Source organism: Mesoplodon densirostris, chromosome 18 (genome assembly GCF_025265405.1).
Source record: "Mesoplodon densirostris isolate mMesDen1 chromosome 18, mMesDen1 primary haplotype, whole genome shotgun sequence".
In the NCBI taxonomy this organism is placed as follows: domain Eukaryota; kingdom Metazoa; phylum Chordata; class Mammalia; order Artiodactyla; family Ziphiidae; genus Mesoplodon; species Mesoplodon densirostris.
In genome coordinates this window covers 7075645-7091276 of record NC_082678.1, presented here as the reverse complement: position 1 = coordinate 7091276, position 15632 = coordinate 7075645, and the positions used below count along the sequence as shown (strand labels likewise).

The window sequence follows — 15632 nt, the reverse complement described above, 5'->3', positions numbered from 1 at the left end:
CTTTTTATTATAAATTACACACACCATCAGTTTTTACAAAATTCTATCTATTCTTCCACTTCAACGCACATGCATTAAAGAAATGTCTGGTATAACATTCACCAAATGTGAATGCTAGCTTTTTCTGAGTGGTAGGATTTGTGGTGTTTTTGCTTGAGTATTTTTAATATCAACGTCATTTGTATAAATTCATCATTTTAAAAAAATGAACTGGAAATAAGAATTAACCAAAGGATATATGGGGGTTTATGTGGTAGGAGGCGGTTTCCCAAGGGTCGAGTGTCAGGGGAGCAGGAAGTGGGAACAGAGAGGAAGGTACATGTCTCGGCACCCCCTCTCCGCCCCGCCCATGTCCCACCACACACTCAGGGCTACAAGTCTTGGTAAGAGAAAGGCGGCAGGTCCGGGACACAGGCCGCCAGGTGGGGGATGCAGGCCACATGATTGACACTGCAGAGCCCAGCATCCTGGCCCTTCTCAAAGTAGACGCTGCCAGGGGAGAAGATGGAGGGGTCCTCATCAAAGAAGTTATAGGGTCGGAGCAAGAAGCCAACTCTGTTCCCCAGAGTCACTGTGTTGGGGACATCCTCAGCATGGGGGATGTGCAGGAAGCTGGCTGTAACCCAAGCCACCAGGTCCTGCAGGAAGAGGAAGAGCTGGAGACTTTGGAGGCGAGACCCAGAGAACCCCCCCCTCAGCCACAATCCCCAATCTCCAATCTCAGCCCTGCTTCTACCTCTGCCCAGCTGCAGGCCCAAGTAACAGGTGTGGTAATCCATGTAAGAAGCTGTAGGGTGGTCCCAGGGCTAATCTCACCCCCAGGAGAGATGACCCATGTTGGTCATCAGGGAACTCCCTGGCCCCTAATCTAAGAACTGGAAACCTACCATTCCCTCCATCCTACAGCCAGGGGCCGGGCAGCCAAGACACCAGGCTTAGGGGAGCTCCTTTCCTCTGCCCCTAGGGCTACCAACCTCTCCTAAGAGGGTCTCATTGTTGATGAAGTCAGCAAAGGCCATAGTGGGTGTCCAGATGTCATTCTGGTAATAGATGCTGCTGCTCTGTGACTCCTCCTCCTTCCTCCGGGTCACCACAAGCTGGTATCTGACCAGGAACGTTGTAGGAAGGTGGTGTCAGAAAATGTCAAGGGCCTTTACCAGCCCAGAAATCCTTTGGATCAGATTCTGTGTGAGACCATTCCCGTCCCATATCTACTTGGATCTGAGAAGAGGTCCAGGGGTGAATGATCGAGGTTAGTGAGTTGGGGTCTTCAAGAGCTGGGATGGGAAGGGGACCAGTCCTTCCCTACCACCCAGTGCCCAGGGCCCTCCTCACCTCCCCCAGCTGAGGGCCCTCTCCATGTCGCTGTCCAGGGGCATGTGTATGCCAAGAGGGCTGTGGATCTGGATTCGGTACCCGCGCTGGTGACCCCAGGAATTAGTCTGGTTGCTAGCCAAGTAAAGGTAGCGGGGAAGGGGGTTCCCCAAGAAAAAAGCTGTCAGGTCCTCCCTTCCCAGGACCTGCCGAGTCAGCTGTGGGCGCTGCAGTTGGTGCTCCGGACTCCAAGGGGCTGCCACAGGTTTAAACACCACGTCTTCAGCTACCACCCAGTTTTTCAGCCCTGCCAGGGTGAGGGGAGGGAGAGGAGTTCCACAGCAGGTGAGACAGGTCCCTTGTTTTCTCCGTGATGCCCCCTGCACTGGCCTGACAAAGGACAGCAGAGCTCATCAGAGAGCCCTCTGCGCTGGGAGCCAGGTCTGGACTTGAGGGCTGGCCCGCCTTCTTTGAACCTGCCCTGCCCAACACAGTTACCACCAGTCACAAGTGGCTCTTTCAATTTAAAAATTCAGTTCCTCAGTCACACTATCTACATTCCACGTGCTCAATAGCTACACATGGCTAGTGGCTAACATATTGGACAAGTCAGACAGGTAACATTCCATCATTGCAGAAAGTTCTATTGGCACTGGTCTACCCAATAGACTTTGGACCAATTATTTGCTTCTCTGATTCTCACTTGGTGAATCGCTACAATGGGCATAAGAAAAGCTGTTCTGTGGCTGAGCTCTATAAATGGAAAAGCACACACAGGTGGCTAATAACGTTCTTCTAACTATGAAAGGGATATTTGTCTTGGAGAAGCCGGCTGGAAAAACCCAATCCCCTTCCGTGGTGCCCTGCATACTCCTCCTGGCTCAGACTTTGATTTTTTTCTCAATATGGCAGGTATCACTTTGTCTTTTTTACAAGGAAGTAGATTTATATCTTTAAATTGTCTGGGAGAGCCCTGGAACACTTATCCTCTTTCTGCAGGTTTGGACTGCTAGTTCCTTTTGGCATGACTCATATGAATGTGCTGGCACACAGGGAACCCCCCTGAAGCCAGTGCCCCTGCCAGCTGTCCTGTGTGCAGGGACCTGACACAGACTCTCTAGCCCACAGCACCAGCCTGTGCTGCACGCTGGTCCAGTGAATGTTATTTATGTCTTAAGACAAGGCTCTTCAATGCCAAAATGCTGGAAAGAAAACTTCAAGTCAGAAAATAGTCATATTCCAAATATGTCAAAGAATAACCTAGTTAAAATGCATGATTTAAAATAGCATTTCAATCATGCTGTTTTCTTAGCTCTCTCCCCTCCACCCGCACAGCACACACACACAGATGCACACACACGCCATCTTTATACTCAAGAGAATATGGAAATGTTTCACAAGAAATATGCTGAGTTACAGTGCATTATGCTTGGGCAGCCAGCCACTTCCTGACCCATCTCCCCCCACCCTCCTTAGTTTCCGTAACTGTAAAATGGAGAGGGTCTGATGGATTCCTAATTTTCTTTCTGGGCCTAATAGTCTAACTTGATAAGTTAATTATTTTGTTCTGGACAAAAATCTGTCAGGAGCTTTAAGTCCCCTTTGTGCTTACAGCCCTACTTGAGAAATCCCTTTCTACACTTGCAGCAAGCCTATTGCATGCCTGCCATGTCACCAGAGAGCCCACTGTGATGACATGTGCTGGCAGGAATGGGATGGTCCTCCCCAGGAGGCGGATGGGGCTCCCGTCTTGTATCCTCAGTTGTCTGAAAACCTGTGGAGCAGCCCCCAGCTAGCACCTCCTTTTCTCAGGCCCCCGGACCACCTCCACTCTGAGAAGCTCTTTAGACAGACTACTCCCTATCTCTGTTCAGGCCCCTGCTTTCCCCACCTCCACTGACTCTCAGAATTAGGAAGAACTCGGAGCCCCAACTCCAGCCGTGTCCAGCCTCAGACAGGCAGGGCAAGTTCACCACCCACAGACAGGCTAAGGCAGCCAGCTAGTACAGCGCAGCCATCACATTTGGTTTCACAATCGCAGCGGGTCAGAGGGGCTGGGCGGGGGAACCCTCTCTACCTTTTGCCAACTACCCAATAAGCCCAGTATTTAGGCTGACTGCAGTTGAATACACTCAGATCAGTCCCTGCTGTTGCCACAATAAATTGTGGTGCTGGAATGCCACCCTCTTGCCTCTTCCGGCTTGATGTGCGGGTCTCCCTTCCCTCTGGCCCACCCCAACTCGCAATCCTCATCCCCTGGGCACTCACCTGCCACATCCAGGTCCAGTTTGAAGTGGAAGGCATGCGTGTGCACCGCCCCCAGCACTCTCTCCCCAACGCGGTTCCCAAAGAGGAGGCTCTCCTCGCCCCCGGTCAGGAAAGCTGTGTTGATGTAGCCCGTGGCATGGACCCGCCCTTCGAGCGCCCCATTTGGGTGCAATACAAAGTCCCAAATGTAGTCATAGTTGCCTACAGAGGACACAGACCTGACGACAAGGGCCGAGCTGGCCAAACCACCATAGAAATGGCTCTGAAGGTGATTGTGGTGCCTGCGGAGGGGTAGTCCCTGGGCCTCCTCAAACACACACACAGCCCCCGGGAGCAGTTGGACTGCCCCTTTGCCCACTAATACGTGGATGTCCACCATGGTAGACTGATAGGGGCAGTCCACTCCCCGCACCAAGCCCCGGCTGTGATGGCCAAGTCCATAGCTGCTATCCAGGTATCGGGTCATCATTGTCTTGGGTGAATCGGCACCATAGACAGACAGACACTCCTGGACACTGACTTCATAGGCCACTCGCTCACCCTTGAACCGAACATCAAAAATCCTCATGCCACTGAACACCCCATGGCCAAAGGTAAACGTCCAAAGGGAGGACGCCACTAGGTGCCCTTGCACACTGTACCGGGAGCCCTGAGGTGAGAACTGAAGAGGGGGAAGAGGACCTGGGGAGACCCGTGATCGCAGCGATGAGGCCCCAACTGGCAGGGGTGGAGGAACTCTAACCACTTCCAGCCGGCCAGCCTTAAACTCCCATTCCAACTGACCCAAGTCTGCATAGTAGTGCCCAAGGTAGAAGACCTGCTGGACAGCCCAGCGGGCAGGGTCCAGGGCCCTGTGGTCCAGCAGTAGCTCGAGCCCCACAGGGTGAAGGAAAATCCCAACACCTGAGATGTTATGGTAGAGAGCTATCCAGGTAGCACGGTCCCCTGAGCGCAAGCCACGAGGGGTGGCGTGCAGAGCTGCCAAAGTGGAGCCACTGTAGTTGAAGACAGAAGCCAGGAAGACTGGTGCCTTGGGGAGCTCCACCTCTTCCAAATGCTTCCACATCTGGGCAGACTCAGTTCCCAGCACGGGGCGTCGGTGATAGGGCAGGGGGCCCCCGTGACGCTCCACAGTCACATCCCGCAGGTAGGAGGGGTGCGGCAGCGGCCCCACCACCAGCTCAGTCACATTGGGCTGGGCTTGTCCGCCAAAGAAGACGATGGCCAGTGCCTCCCGGGCAGGCGGGGGGCTCCCCCTGTCCAGGTGGGCCAGGGCTGCAGCCTTGGGGGGCAGCTCCAACTCTACCGAGAAGACGCAGTTGTCTGAGGGGTGGGCCTGAGCTGCATCCACCAGGCCTGGCCCCAGCTTCTGGGTCAGAAAGCTCATCACAGCCGTCAGCTCTTCTCGGCTCAGGTCTGCAAACAGCTGGCTCTGGCCAGGGTGTGTCCAGGGCTGGGCACTGTAGGATACAGAGGGGCAGCGGGGAGGCTGGCTGGAGCTACCTTGGCTGGTCAGCAAGACATAGGCCAGGGCAAAGACGGTAATGAGGGACAGTGCCAGGAACACGAGGACTACCCTGAGGTCCATGGTGAATGCCGAGAGCTGAAGTGAGTCCCGCCAGCTGCTCCTTCTACTTACTGACATCAAATCAGGGCTTATATTCAGTACGATGGACAGGAATAGTGAAAACTCCACCCTGTGGGTTGGACGGGAAATTTCTGACCTTGATTTATATAATTCTGCTCCAATTTTCTGTTCTGTGGTTTGGCTCAAGGTACTACTTCCACGTGCATAGCCTCTCCCCATCCCTGAACTCCTCCCAGCAGCACGGTCAGTACCCACTACCCATCTCCATCATTTAGACCAGATTAGAGGGCATTTGTATATACACTAAACTCTACCTTCCACCCAGAATGGGTCTGAGGAAGTATGCAAATCTCAGACGCCCAATCAAGTCCCGTGTACTACATGCAACCACTCTAACTGTCCACTCTCCTACCTCCTGGCAGGCACTCCCCCCCAGTATTTCCAGGATCCACTGCCCAGTTCAGCAGTAAGCACTGTGTTCTGCCAGATGCCTAAGACCAAGCCCTTGATCTGTAGTCTCAGGCCTCTGCCATCTAGTCGGTGAGAAAGGAGTGGTGAAGGCCTGGACGCAGCAGTCCGATTTGTACACCAATCGCAGGTCCCTAAGCTGTGTGACCTGAGGGGAGTTACTTATCCTAAGTCTCAGTGTCCTCACCTACAAAGAAGGGATAAAACTACCCTAGAGATTCATGGAGAATAAATGAGATCAGGCACGTAAAGTGCTCAACAGCCTGACGCGGGGTAGGCATCCAAAAATTGTCAGCTACTGGGACTGATCTCTGAAACAGAATAGAGCAGATGTTCCTCCGTTGTTCAAGACCTTAAATCTTTTTTTGCAGAGACAACAGATACCAAATCATTGGATACCAGAATGCTACTCTGCAAGGTGGAAGTTAAGGAAACTTTATTTCAGAGGGAGCTAAGGTGCTAGGTAGCCCTCCAATTCATTTGAAAACCAAAAACCAGGAGTCCCTGGCATCTCCGCAAGAAACTTAAGACATTATTCAGAAGGAACTTTTAGTATAGAGCAAAGAAAATGACGGGATCGGGTGTGCCTTGAACCAGGTGATTCCCCACAGACGGAACTAGAGCAGCCCCTACTGGCAGTTCATGGGCATCACTAGGGAGGGAAGGAGGGAGGGAAGGAAGGAAGGAAGGAGGGAAGGAAGGAAGGAAGGAAGGAAGGAAGGAAGGAAGGAAGGAGCTGGGATCTTGTGAGGGTAGAAGGCAGCTTAGGTTTGGGAAGAGCTAACTTTCATTTAATTCAGACTGAAGACAAATGAAGGACCCACCCTTGCCTCTTGGTAGGCAGAAGCCTCAGCCTTTCCATTATTCCAGAGAAAAGAGGCAGCTCAGTTGGTATAAAGACACCCAATAGGGTGGCTGGAGGTATATGCGGAGGTGGGTGTCCCAATGTGCACACATGTAAGCGTGGGTATGTCCCAGGCCACCAGAGCATCGCATCAGGGTCTGCAGCTTTAGAAAGAGGTCAAAGTACCTGTATTTTTAATAATTTCTTGACACGGTAAAAGAATTTTACATTACGATCCAAGGGTGGTGAGGAGGAGGGACATGGGAACAATCCAACAAAAAAGGGAAACTGAGAAACACATGGTGGGCGGACGGAACGGTTTTAGCTGGAAGGGGTCTAAGGGTGGGTAGGGGCATTGCCCAACTAAAATGCAGTTAGTTTGTTACTGAGTACTATTCATGGGAAGACAGCATCCTAACTCCTTCTCTATAGCATACTGGGAGGAAAAATGATGCATCCAGATGGAAATATGATTGGGGGTTGGAAGACAGAGACGGGGGTAGAATACAAGTCAGAAACAGACACAGAGAATCACCAGCAGACTCTCCAGTAGTGGGAGAATAAAAGTGGGGGTTGATGAGGGTTAACACAAAAGCTGTAACAAGTGACATCTCTGGAAGATGAGATAAGAGGCAACTCTTCTATGGTTTTGACTTGCCCAGCAGATTTCCACATACACACAATGTGTACATGCATGTGTGTGCATGCACACACATATACACACAAGTGACCGCTTTCCCTGGAAGCACAATACTATAAATAAGAAAACATTTTTTCCCAAAGGGAAAACCCAGTAGGAGCAGCAGCATCTGGCCTCACAGCTGCAGAGACCCCCACCCCAATTTACAACTGGCCCGGGAAGAGGAAACCGGGATTCAGAGGACCAGCCTTTGCAAAAATGCCCCAAAGGACCCGAGTCACAGAGGAAGGGGAACCCATTACCCCTGCTTCTCATCTTTCAGTTGTCCTCCAACTCACCAGCCTCGGGCACCAAGAGGCTACAATATCAGGAGACAATGGGCCCTGGTGGATGAGGACTAAGACACCTAACACCTTCTGAGTGTGTGTGTGCGTGTGTGTGTGTGTGTGTGTGTGTGCGTGTGTGTGTGTGTGTGTGTGTGACACAGAGACAGGGTTTGGGGGGTGGGCAGGGCTGGGGGGAGGGGAGGGCATCAAGTAACAGAGTAGGAAGGCATGTATGTGCTGCATGTGTGTACGTGTGTGTATATCACGCACATATGTGTATGTGAAAATCCTAGTTATAAAAACATCTGAAGCAGCTAGAGACTTGACAGAAGGTCTAAGGTGTTTCTTGTCATGATCAGGTTCAAGGTGCAATGTATATAGATGGGAAACCCGAAGTCATCACCAGGGCGACTGTGGCAGGGAGGATGCAACGTCCCACATTGTCCAGGGACATTAACCTCCCAACAGGAAGAAATGAGCTGGTCCCCCCCGCACTCCGCCCCAGTTCCTACAAAACACCTAGCACTCTCCTTCCAGTTCCCTCAGCTTCTAACCAACTAATCATCAAGAGGGGAAATACAAAGCCCAAGACACAGGAGGGAGCCAGGGAGAAAAAACACAAGTATTCTTGTGCCAACATCCTGTGTACACAAATCTGGATGTCTCCAGAAATTAGGACGGGTGGCGTGGGGTATTAGGGAAGGAAATAGAAGAGTTCCTGAGGCCTGAAAAAAGAGGTAAACACGTCACAGAACTACATGAGAGTTTCATTAGACTCTAACTAAAAACAGAGAGAGGTGTGATTACTACTTCCAGCCAGTTTCCCCATCACGATAGTCATGTAACAAACCAAGGCAATGTCGGTCTTGAGCCAGACTCACAGAGTCCCCTGGCCCTGGCCCTGGCCTCAGTACAGTGTCTCTGCATTGCTGCTCCGGGGCCGTTTGATCTTCTCGATATTTTTCAGGATCATGTCATGTAGAGTGACCTGGGAGAAGAGGGATCAGGGACTCACATGTCTGTTGTACCCCCTACCTCACTAGGAAAATAAATAAAACCGCCACAAACTCCCAAGCACTCACTCACATAACCCAGATCTCACTCACCTGAATCTGCATCACTCACCCTACTACCTCTCTTATACCCCAGGCACACCTGGGTATATCCAGGGCCCAAGAGTCTAATAGATAACATTTACTGAGCACTTAACATACCAAGAATTGCACTGGGTCCTTTAATGTGTTAGAGTTGAAGAAACTGAAGTTTGAGGTTAAACTTGCCCAAGGCCACACATTACAAGTAGGACTGGTTCTAAACCTAAGCCTGACTCTAACGCCCACATCTTCACCCTTATTCTATGTTGTGCCCTTTCCCATCCAGGTAGAAAGAAGGGAGATGCCCAGCTAGATACCTTCAATGACCTCATAGCTCTCATCACTCGGCTAATGGGCAGAATTTGTTCCACTCATTTTACCTCCACCCCCCGCCCCCCATCTCAACCCCCAGAGAGCGGCAAGAAAATGATCACCAGAACTAAGAGAAGCCAGAGCAACTGTGGGCAGGGACCAAGGTTACTTACATATTGATTCCTTAGCTCTGATATGATGAGCCGAAGGCTGATATATTCTTTCTCATCAATCTCTGTCACGGTGCGGCGATAGTCCTCCTGAGAGTGGGGCGGAGAAAAGGCTAGTTCCCAAAGCCTGACTGTCCCCACATGGCTCTTCCCAGGAACAGCCGCTCCTCCCGGTCCTACCACTTCCGCCCTCGGCCTACAAAACCCTTACTTACCACATGGGGATATTTAGCTATTTTAGAAACCAATTTGGCTCTTGTAATATAATATCTGGAAGGAGAGAGAAGAGGAGGAAGCTGCAGGAGACCCCGGACAGTGCTTACCACCTCGTCAGCCCCCAATTCCTGGGCCAAGCCCAAGCAGCCCTACCTAGATATCTGGTCCAGATAAGATGCAGCTTCACTCTCAACAGTTCTTAGCTCTGCGACTGTCTCCTCCTGAAAAAACAACTGCGTCAAAAGTCACTTCCATGTCACCCCAAGGCAGACCAAAGAGAAAGGGAAAATAGAAAAGCAGGGGACATGAGATTAGCTCCCAAACCTTCCTCTCCAGTTCCTAATGCAAGCACATTACCTGAATGGACACCCCAAAGTTGTTCCCATCCTCTATCCTAGGAATCAGGAGTTGTACCCACATTTTGACCTGGAGAGTGAGGAGACCAAAATATACATATGAGGACCTTGGCCTTTTCTACTGAAGCCATGAAGTATACAATTCATGCTGCTGGGGCCAGATGTCAGGAGCACAGGAGCCAAGACAGACTTCCAATTCCCACATCATCTCCACGCCTCCAGCCCCATATCCATCATCTTGCATAGTTCAAGCCAGGCTATTCGGGGTCAGCCCCTGCCTCACCGTGTTGCATTTCTCGATCAGCAGCCGGATCTCAGGCTTCACTTTTTCAATAATGTCCACCAGCTGCTGGTTGCTTTTTAGCATCCCGTTGGGCATCACGAACACCTTGGTTCCTGACAGGGACATGAGGAAGGTTAAATGATTTGGATGGAAGGTAGGACATAGCACTCCACCCCTTTCTCTCTTTCCCAGACCCATGAGATGCTATGACCTCTGCCTTTTATCTGTCACAACTCTATCTATAAACCCTGACACCCCCAACGAAATCAAAAAAAGAGAACATGTGGATTAGCAAATGGGTGTCTAAAGTATCCCAAAACTCTGAAAAATAAAGAAATTAAAACATGCTCTATAGGGGGCTTCCCTGGTGGCGCAGTGGTTGGGAGTCCGCCTGCCGATGCAAGGGACACGGGTTCGTGCCCCGGTCCGGGAAGATCCCACATGCTACGGAGCGGCTGGGCCCGTGAGCCATGGCCGCTGAGCCTGCGCGTCCGGAGCCCGTGCTCCGCAACGGGAGAGGCCACAACGGTGAGAGGCCCGCGTACAGCAAAAAAAAAAAAAAAAAGAAAAAAAAAAAAGCTCTATAGACTTAATGTACCAACTATTACTGAAGAGGAAAAAATGATATGGAACTGTGACTTCTGTGAAAAATCTGTGATGTGTAGCCACCTCCAACCTCTCTCCCTTGGCAGTCTACACTAAGACAAACCCTCCCTATTAACTGGAAAATTAGGTTTACAGTGCTAAATGACAATGCTTGGAGGACTTGGGAATGCTAACGTCTGGGAAATAAATTCAGATCCTGCTTCCTGGCCAGGAGAACACAAGATTCATCCTGCAACTCAGGGCTGCAGGCCAGGAAAGGCTGGGGTGGGGTGTAGTGAAGGGAGCTCTTACCCTGGAAGGCCTCTTCACATTCATCCAATCTTCGCTTCTTGTAAGTGGGCTAAAGACACAAAAGATGGGAATTAGCCTGCTTGACACCTACATCCCCACCATAAGCTACCCTTCGAGCAAGTTTAATCCCTTCCTCAACCCCATTATTAATTTACACACAATTTACTAAGCACATACAAGGCTTTAAGAGAAGATTCTTGGGGCCTCCCTGATGGTGCAGTAGTTAAGAATCCGCCTGCTAATACAGGGGACATGGGTACCAGCCGTGGTCCGGGAAGATCCCACATGCCACGGAGCAACTAAGCCTGTGCGCCACAACTCCTGCACTCTAGAGCCCACGAGTCACAACTACTGAGCCCACATGCCACAACTACTGAAGCCCACACGCCTAGAGCCCATGCTCTGCAACAAAAGAAGCCACCACAATGAGAAGCCTGTGCACCGCAAAGAAGAGTAGCCCCTGCTTGGCACAACTCAAGAAAGCCCGCGTGCAGCAACGAAGGCCCAACGCAGCCATTAATTAATTAATTAAAAAGATTCTTGCCACAAAGCAACTTAAACTCTAGTTGGGAAGACCAACCTTTCAAGAAATATAACAAATTAAGCAATTAGGGAGAATTCCCTGGTGGTCCAGTAGTTAGGGCTTGGCACTTTCACTGCCAGAGGCCGGGGTTCCATCCCTGGTTGGGGAACTAAGATCCCACAAGCCGTGCAACACGGCCAAATAAATAAATTTTAAAAATTTCAAAATCGAGCCATTAGGCAGGAGGGATACTATAAAAAGCAGGAAAAATGAAGCACTGAATGCAGAGTTAGGATAATTAGGGGAATAAGTACAAATCCGCTGGTTCCACAAAGAAATGCAATATTCCATCAACAAACATGTATTTAGCACCTGCTATGTACTAGGAACAATGCTAGGTGCTGGGGATACAAAGATAATTAAGATAGTTTCTGCTTTCCAGAACTGCAAGTTCTATCAATGAGACAGTAATGCAGACAAAGAACAATACAGTACAGTGCCATCAGTGTTATAATAAAATGTGGATATATAGCTGATAAAGACCAGGCACTAAAGATACACAAAGACTAGGACTGCAGTTACATAGCAAGAAGAACTGTTCATTCCATAACAACACTCAAGACACTGAAACGAGTAAGAAAAGTCTTGCCTAGAGTCCTGGGGACAGACCAGATCACCTGAGGGAACCTGTAGCTATTTGTCCTATTTTTAAACTCACTCTAACAGAGTAACATTAACATATTCACTTCATGCTACAAATGAAAATCAGGATCTAAAGGGGGTGCACTTTAGTCATAACATCTGTAAGAATCCTCATTCCCAGATCCAAATCCCACTGTCCCCTCTGTATATGTTCAAACTGAGCAAGGAATAAAGAACAGAGAACCTATTGCTTCCAAACACAAAGATAAATATAGGACACATACACCGTCCAGTCCATCATGGCTATTGGTGAGAAGAATGGGATCAGGGACTGGGAGATTCATGTCTGAGTGGATCTGAGTTAGGTCATGGATGTTTAGGATTGGTTCCTGAAAGAGAGAAGCCCACCCCCAAAACATTAGTTTTTTCAAGATGAACAAAGAAGTATTTCATTTAAAGGGCAAGAAATGAGAGCGCTTTACAGTACAAAACAAAACAGAATTAACACATGATTTGTCCCATTTGACAGAAAGACCGGGGGCAAAAAAATGGGGGAATATGAGGAAAAGAAAAGCGTCTCTCACCTTCAAAAAACTATCAAGTTCTAACAATTTCTTTGGGAAAAAATTTGCCACCAAGTCTTCTGCCTAAAGATGAGGGAAAATACAACCGAATTAGTAACTGTGGGAAGGTCTGTCTCTACAGGTATCTCTCCTCTGGGGAACTCCCGACTATTAACCAACACTCATTTTTCTATTTATTTCACTCACCTCACTTGTGATCCGTTCCCTGAAAGAATCAACCTAAAATTAATAAAGAAAGCAATTCACTACGAGTAAGTCACTACCTGGCAACAGAAATATGGGCAGGATGGGGAAACCCAAATCCAACTGTCTTCCCCTCACCTTGTAATCGTATGAGAAGCTGAGAGGCCCCCAGACTGCAAATACTTTCTTTTTCTGAGGATCCATTTCTCCATCTCAGGAGAGGGAAGCCGGGCTTGAGGGCAGCACCCGCTTGTCTTCCCTCCCTCCCTCCCTTCCTGTGTCTGAAGCTATCTGACTTTGAGAGCAGACAAAAGACAGGTAGGTGGGGGAGGTGTGAGCTCACAAACGTTGTCAACCACCATCCAAACCTGGCCCAGGATACGAGGCAGGCCTGATGCCAAGGGCAGGGGCAGCAGCAGCGTCCGGAGGCGGGGACGCTGCTGGGCTGGGGGACTTCCAGCTGTCACTGGCCTAAAGAACTTAAGTCCACCACGTGTCCGCGGAGGTCTCCCCGGGCTCTCCACTATTAGACGGGGTACAAAAGGCCATCCCATATTATCCTCTCCCCCAATGCTGTCCCGGGAGTGGGGGGCTGGGCTGAGCCGAGCGGAAGCTCAGGGCTGGTGTCCCCAGGGAGACAAAGACGCCATGGGGAGTGGGGAGCCGGTCAGACTGCTCGGGGACCGAAGCGAGGGGTAAGGAGGCCCGGGCCGGTGCCGTTACCTTGAGCTTCACTTCCTGATCCACCTTCAGCAACGAGGCCATGGCCGGGCCGGGCCGTGTCCGCTCCGCTGGAGACCGGAGGCGCTGTGGGCTCCGGGGAGGGGGTCAGAGGTAGGCGGGAATATCGGCTGCTTTCGGGACGCGACCGCCCTCGCTGGCTCACTCACGGCTCTCTCGCTCCCTCCCCTCGTGCCGTCCGTCCGCCCGCCCGCTGCCCGTACCTGCTGCCTGCTCCCTCTCTCGCTCGCCCTCCCGGCTTTCGCCGCTCACGCCGGAAGTTACGTCACAGACAATCGCCGGGATTTTGGCGAGGATGCGCATATGCCCTGCGCAGCCGCGCTGAGGTTCAGCTTTGGACATTGTTATTTCCCGGCTCCTCTACGGTCTACGGCTGAAATAAAAGGGAGTGTGGCCAAGGGTGGTTTAGTGAGATCTGAGGCTCAAAGAGACTCGGGGATTACTTGCTTCTCTGTTATCCCGGCACTCTCCTTCTCCGAAGGGAGCTTCGGAGCCGCTTCCGCCTCGAGCGGGGACCCGACCGACGACGCCGTCCCGCCCCAGTGACGTCGACCGAGGAAGCCGACGGTCCCCGCGCTGGGTTTGGGGCGTCTAGTCTGTGATTTCTGCCGCCTCCTCCTCTTAGCCGAAGCTCTAGTGTTAGGCTGGAGCCTAACAAAAGACATGTCCTGTTGCACCAGGCTTCCCCACCTTTCTCTGCCATTTAGCCACTTAATCTCATACACTTTCAGACCTCAGTGATCAACTGCCTGATGGATGGGCAAATTGATGCCTGGAGGCCGGTAGTGCTTGTCCAAGTCTACACAATGTTTCCAGAAAATCCAAGACCAGAACTCAGATCTCCTAACTTCTAGGGCAATGCTGTATCCATTTTCCTCATGGAAGGCAGAGTCTCTAACCCTTAATTCACCCACTCATATGGTCTCTTAACATTGGTTATTTCGCTCTAAAATGGACTAGGCTCAGACAGCAGCATCTCAGAGGCTAGAAATAATGTGTCACTTACGTAAGTTAAAATCTTCTAGCAGCCACATTAAAAAGTGAAACAGGTGAAATTAGTTTTAATCATATATTTAACCCAGTTTAACCAAATATTATTTCATCATGTAATCAATATAAAAAATATTAATGAGATCTTGTACATTCTTTTCTCATACCAAGTCTTTGAAATCCAGTATGAATTTTACACTTGCACATCTCAGTTCAGAGGAACCACATTTGCAGTACTCAGTAACCATATGTGGTTAATGGCTCCTGTATTGAACAGCACAGTTCTGGGAAATCAAAGGTAAACAAGACTCAAGTTCTCTGGTCTCCTGGGACTTAATACTTGGGAAAGACACCAGAAAGTAAACTGACAACATAATTGCAAAATCTGATAAATGTTAGGGAAAAAATGACTGACGTAGAGAATGCCAGGGGTCTATTTTAGTTAAAATGGCCAAGAAAGGCCTCTCAGATGAAGTGACAAGCTAAAAGGGTGTAAAAGGGTTAGCTTGGGAAGAGTGAGGGGAAGAGCCTTCAAAGGTATGGGTGCAGCACAGGCAAATGCCCTGGGGAAGGAAAGTGGTTGTCCAGTTGAAGAAATTTTTTTAAAGAGCGTATTTATTTATTTATTTATTTATTGGCTGCACTGCCACCAGGGATCAAACCCGTGACTCCTGCAGTGGAAGCGTGGAGTATTAACTTCTGGACCACCAGGGAAGTCTCAGTTGAAGAAATTGAAAGACTAATTAGTTAGTTGGGGGTGGGAGTGGGCTGGGGAGGGTTGTTAGGAAACAATTTGGATTAAGTGCAAAGGCAGGTCATCTGATTTACATTTTATCCTGAGCACACCTCTGTGTGAAGAGCAAGGGAGGGACTTCCCTGTGGTGCAGTGGTTGGGAATCCACCTGCCAATGCAGGGGACACGGGTTCGAGCCCTGGTCCAGGAAGATCCCACATGCCATGGAGCAACAAAGCCTGTGCGCCACAACTACTGAGGCTGCGCTCTAAAGCCCACGAGCCACAACTACAGAGCCCGCGTGCCTAGAGCCCATGCTCCCCAACAAGAGAAGCCACCGCAATTAGAGGCCTGCGCACCGCAAAGGGGAGTGGCCCCTGCTCTCCTCAACTGGAGGAAGCCTGTGCGCAGCAACGGAGACCCAACGCAGCCAAAAATAAATAAATAAATAAATAAATAA

The 15632-nt window shown here is 50.2% G+C and overlaps 2 protein-coding genes across 2 annotated transcripts; both read right to left on the bottom strand.

Annotated features, from left to right (window-relative positions):
• Positions 1 to 371: 371 nt before the first annotated feature.
• Positions 372 to 5980, bottom strand: AOC2 (amine oxidase copper containing 2). Its single transcript, XM_060081148.1, has 4 exons — positions 3583 to 5980; positions 1336 to 1621; positions 975 to 1104; positions 372 to 638 (listed from the first exon to the last, which is right to left on the bottom strand). The coding sequence occupies exons 1-4, from the start codon at positions 5387 to 5389 to the stop codon at positions 372 to 374; spliced, it is 2490 nt and encodes an 829-aa protein (XP_059937131.1). The 5' UTR covers positions 5390 to 5980.
• Positions 5981 to 6050: 70 nt separating this feature from the next.
• PSME3 (proteasome activator subunit 3) lies at positions 6051 to 13711 on the bottom strand. The gene is made up of 11 exons (XM_060081149.1): positions 13432 to 13711; positions 12712 to 12744; positions 12526 to 12588; positions 12226 to 12330; positions 10777 to 10825; positions 9880 to 9992; positions 9598 to 9666; positions 9394 to 9461; positions 9240 to 9294; positions 9028 to 9114; positions 6051 to 8436 (listed from the first exon to the last, which is right to left on the bottom strand). Exons 1-11 carry the CDS (start codon positions 13471 to 13473, stop codon positions 8356 to 8358), a joined length of 765 nt encoding a protein of 254 aa, XP_059937132.1. The 5' UTR covers positions 13474 to 13711; the 3' UTR covers positions 6051 to 8355.
• Positions 13712 to 15632: the final 1921 nt, after the last annotated feature.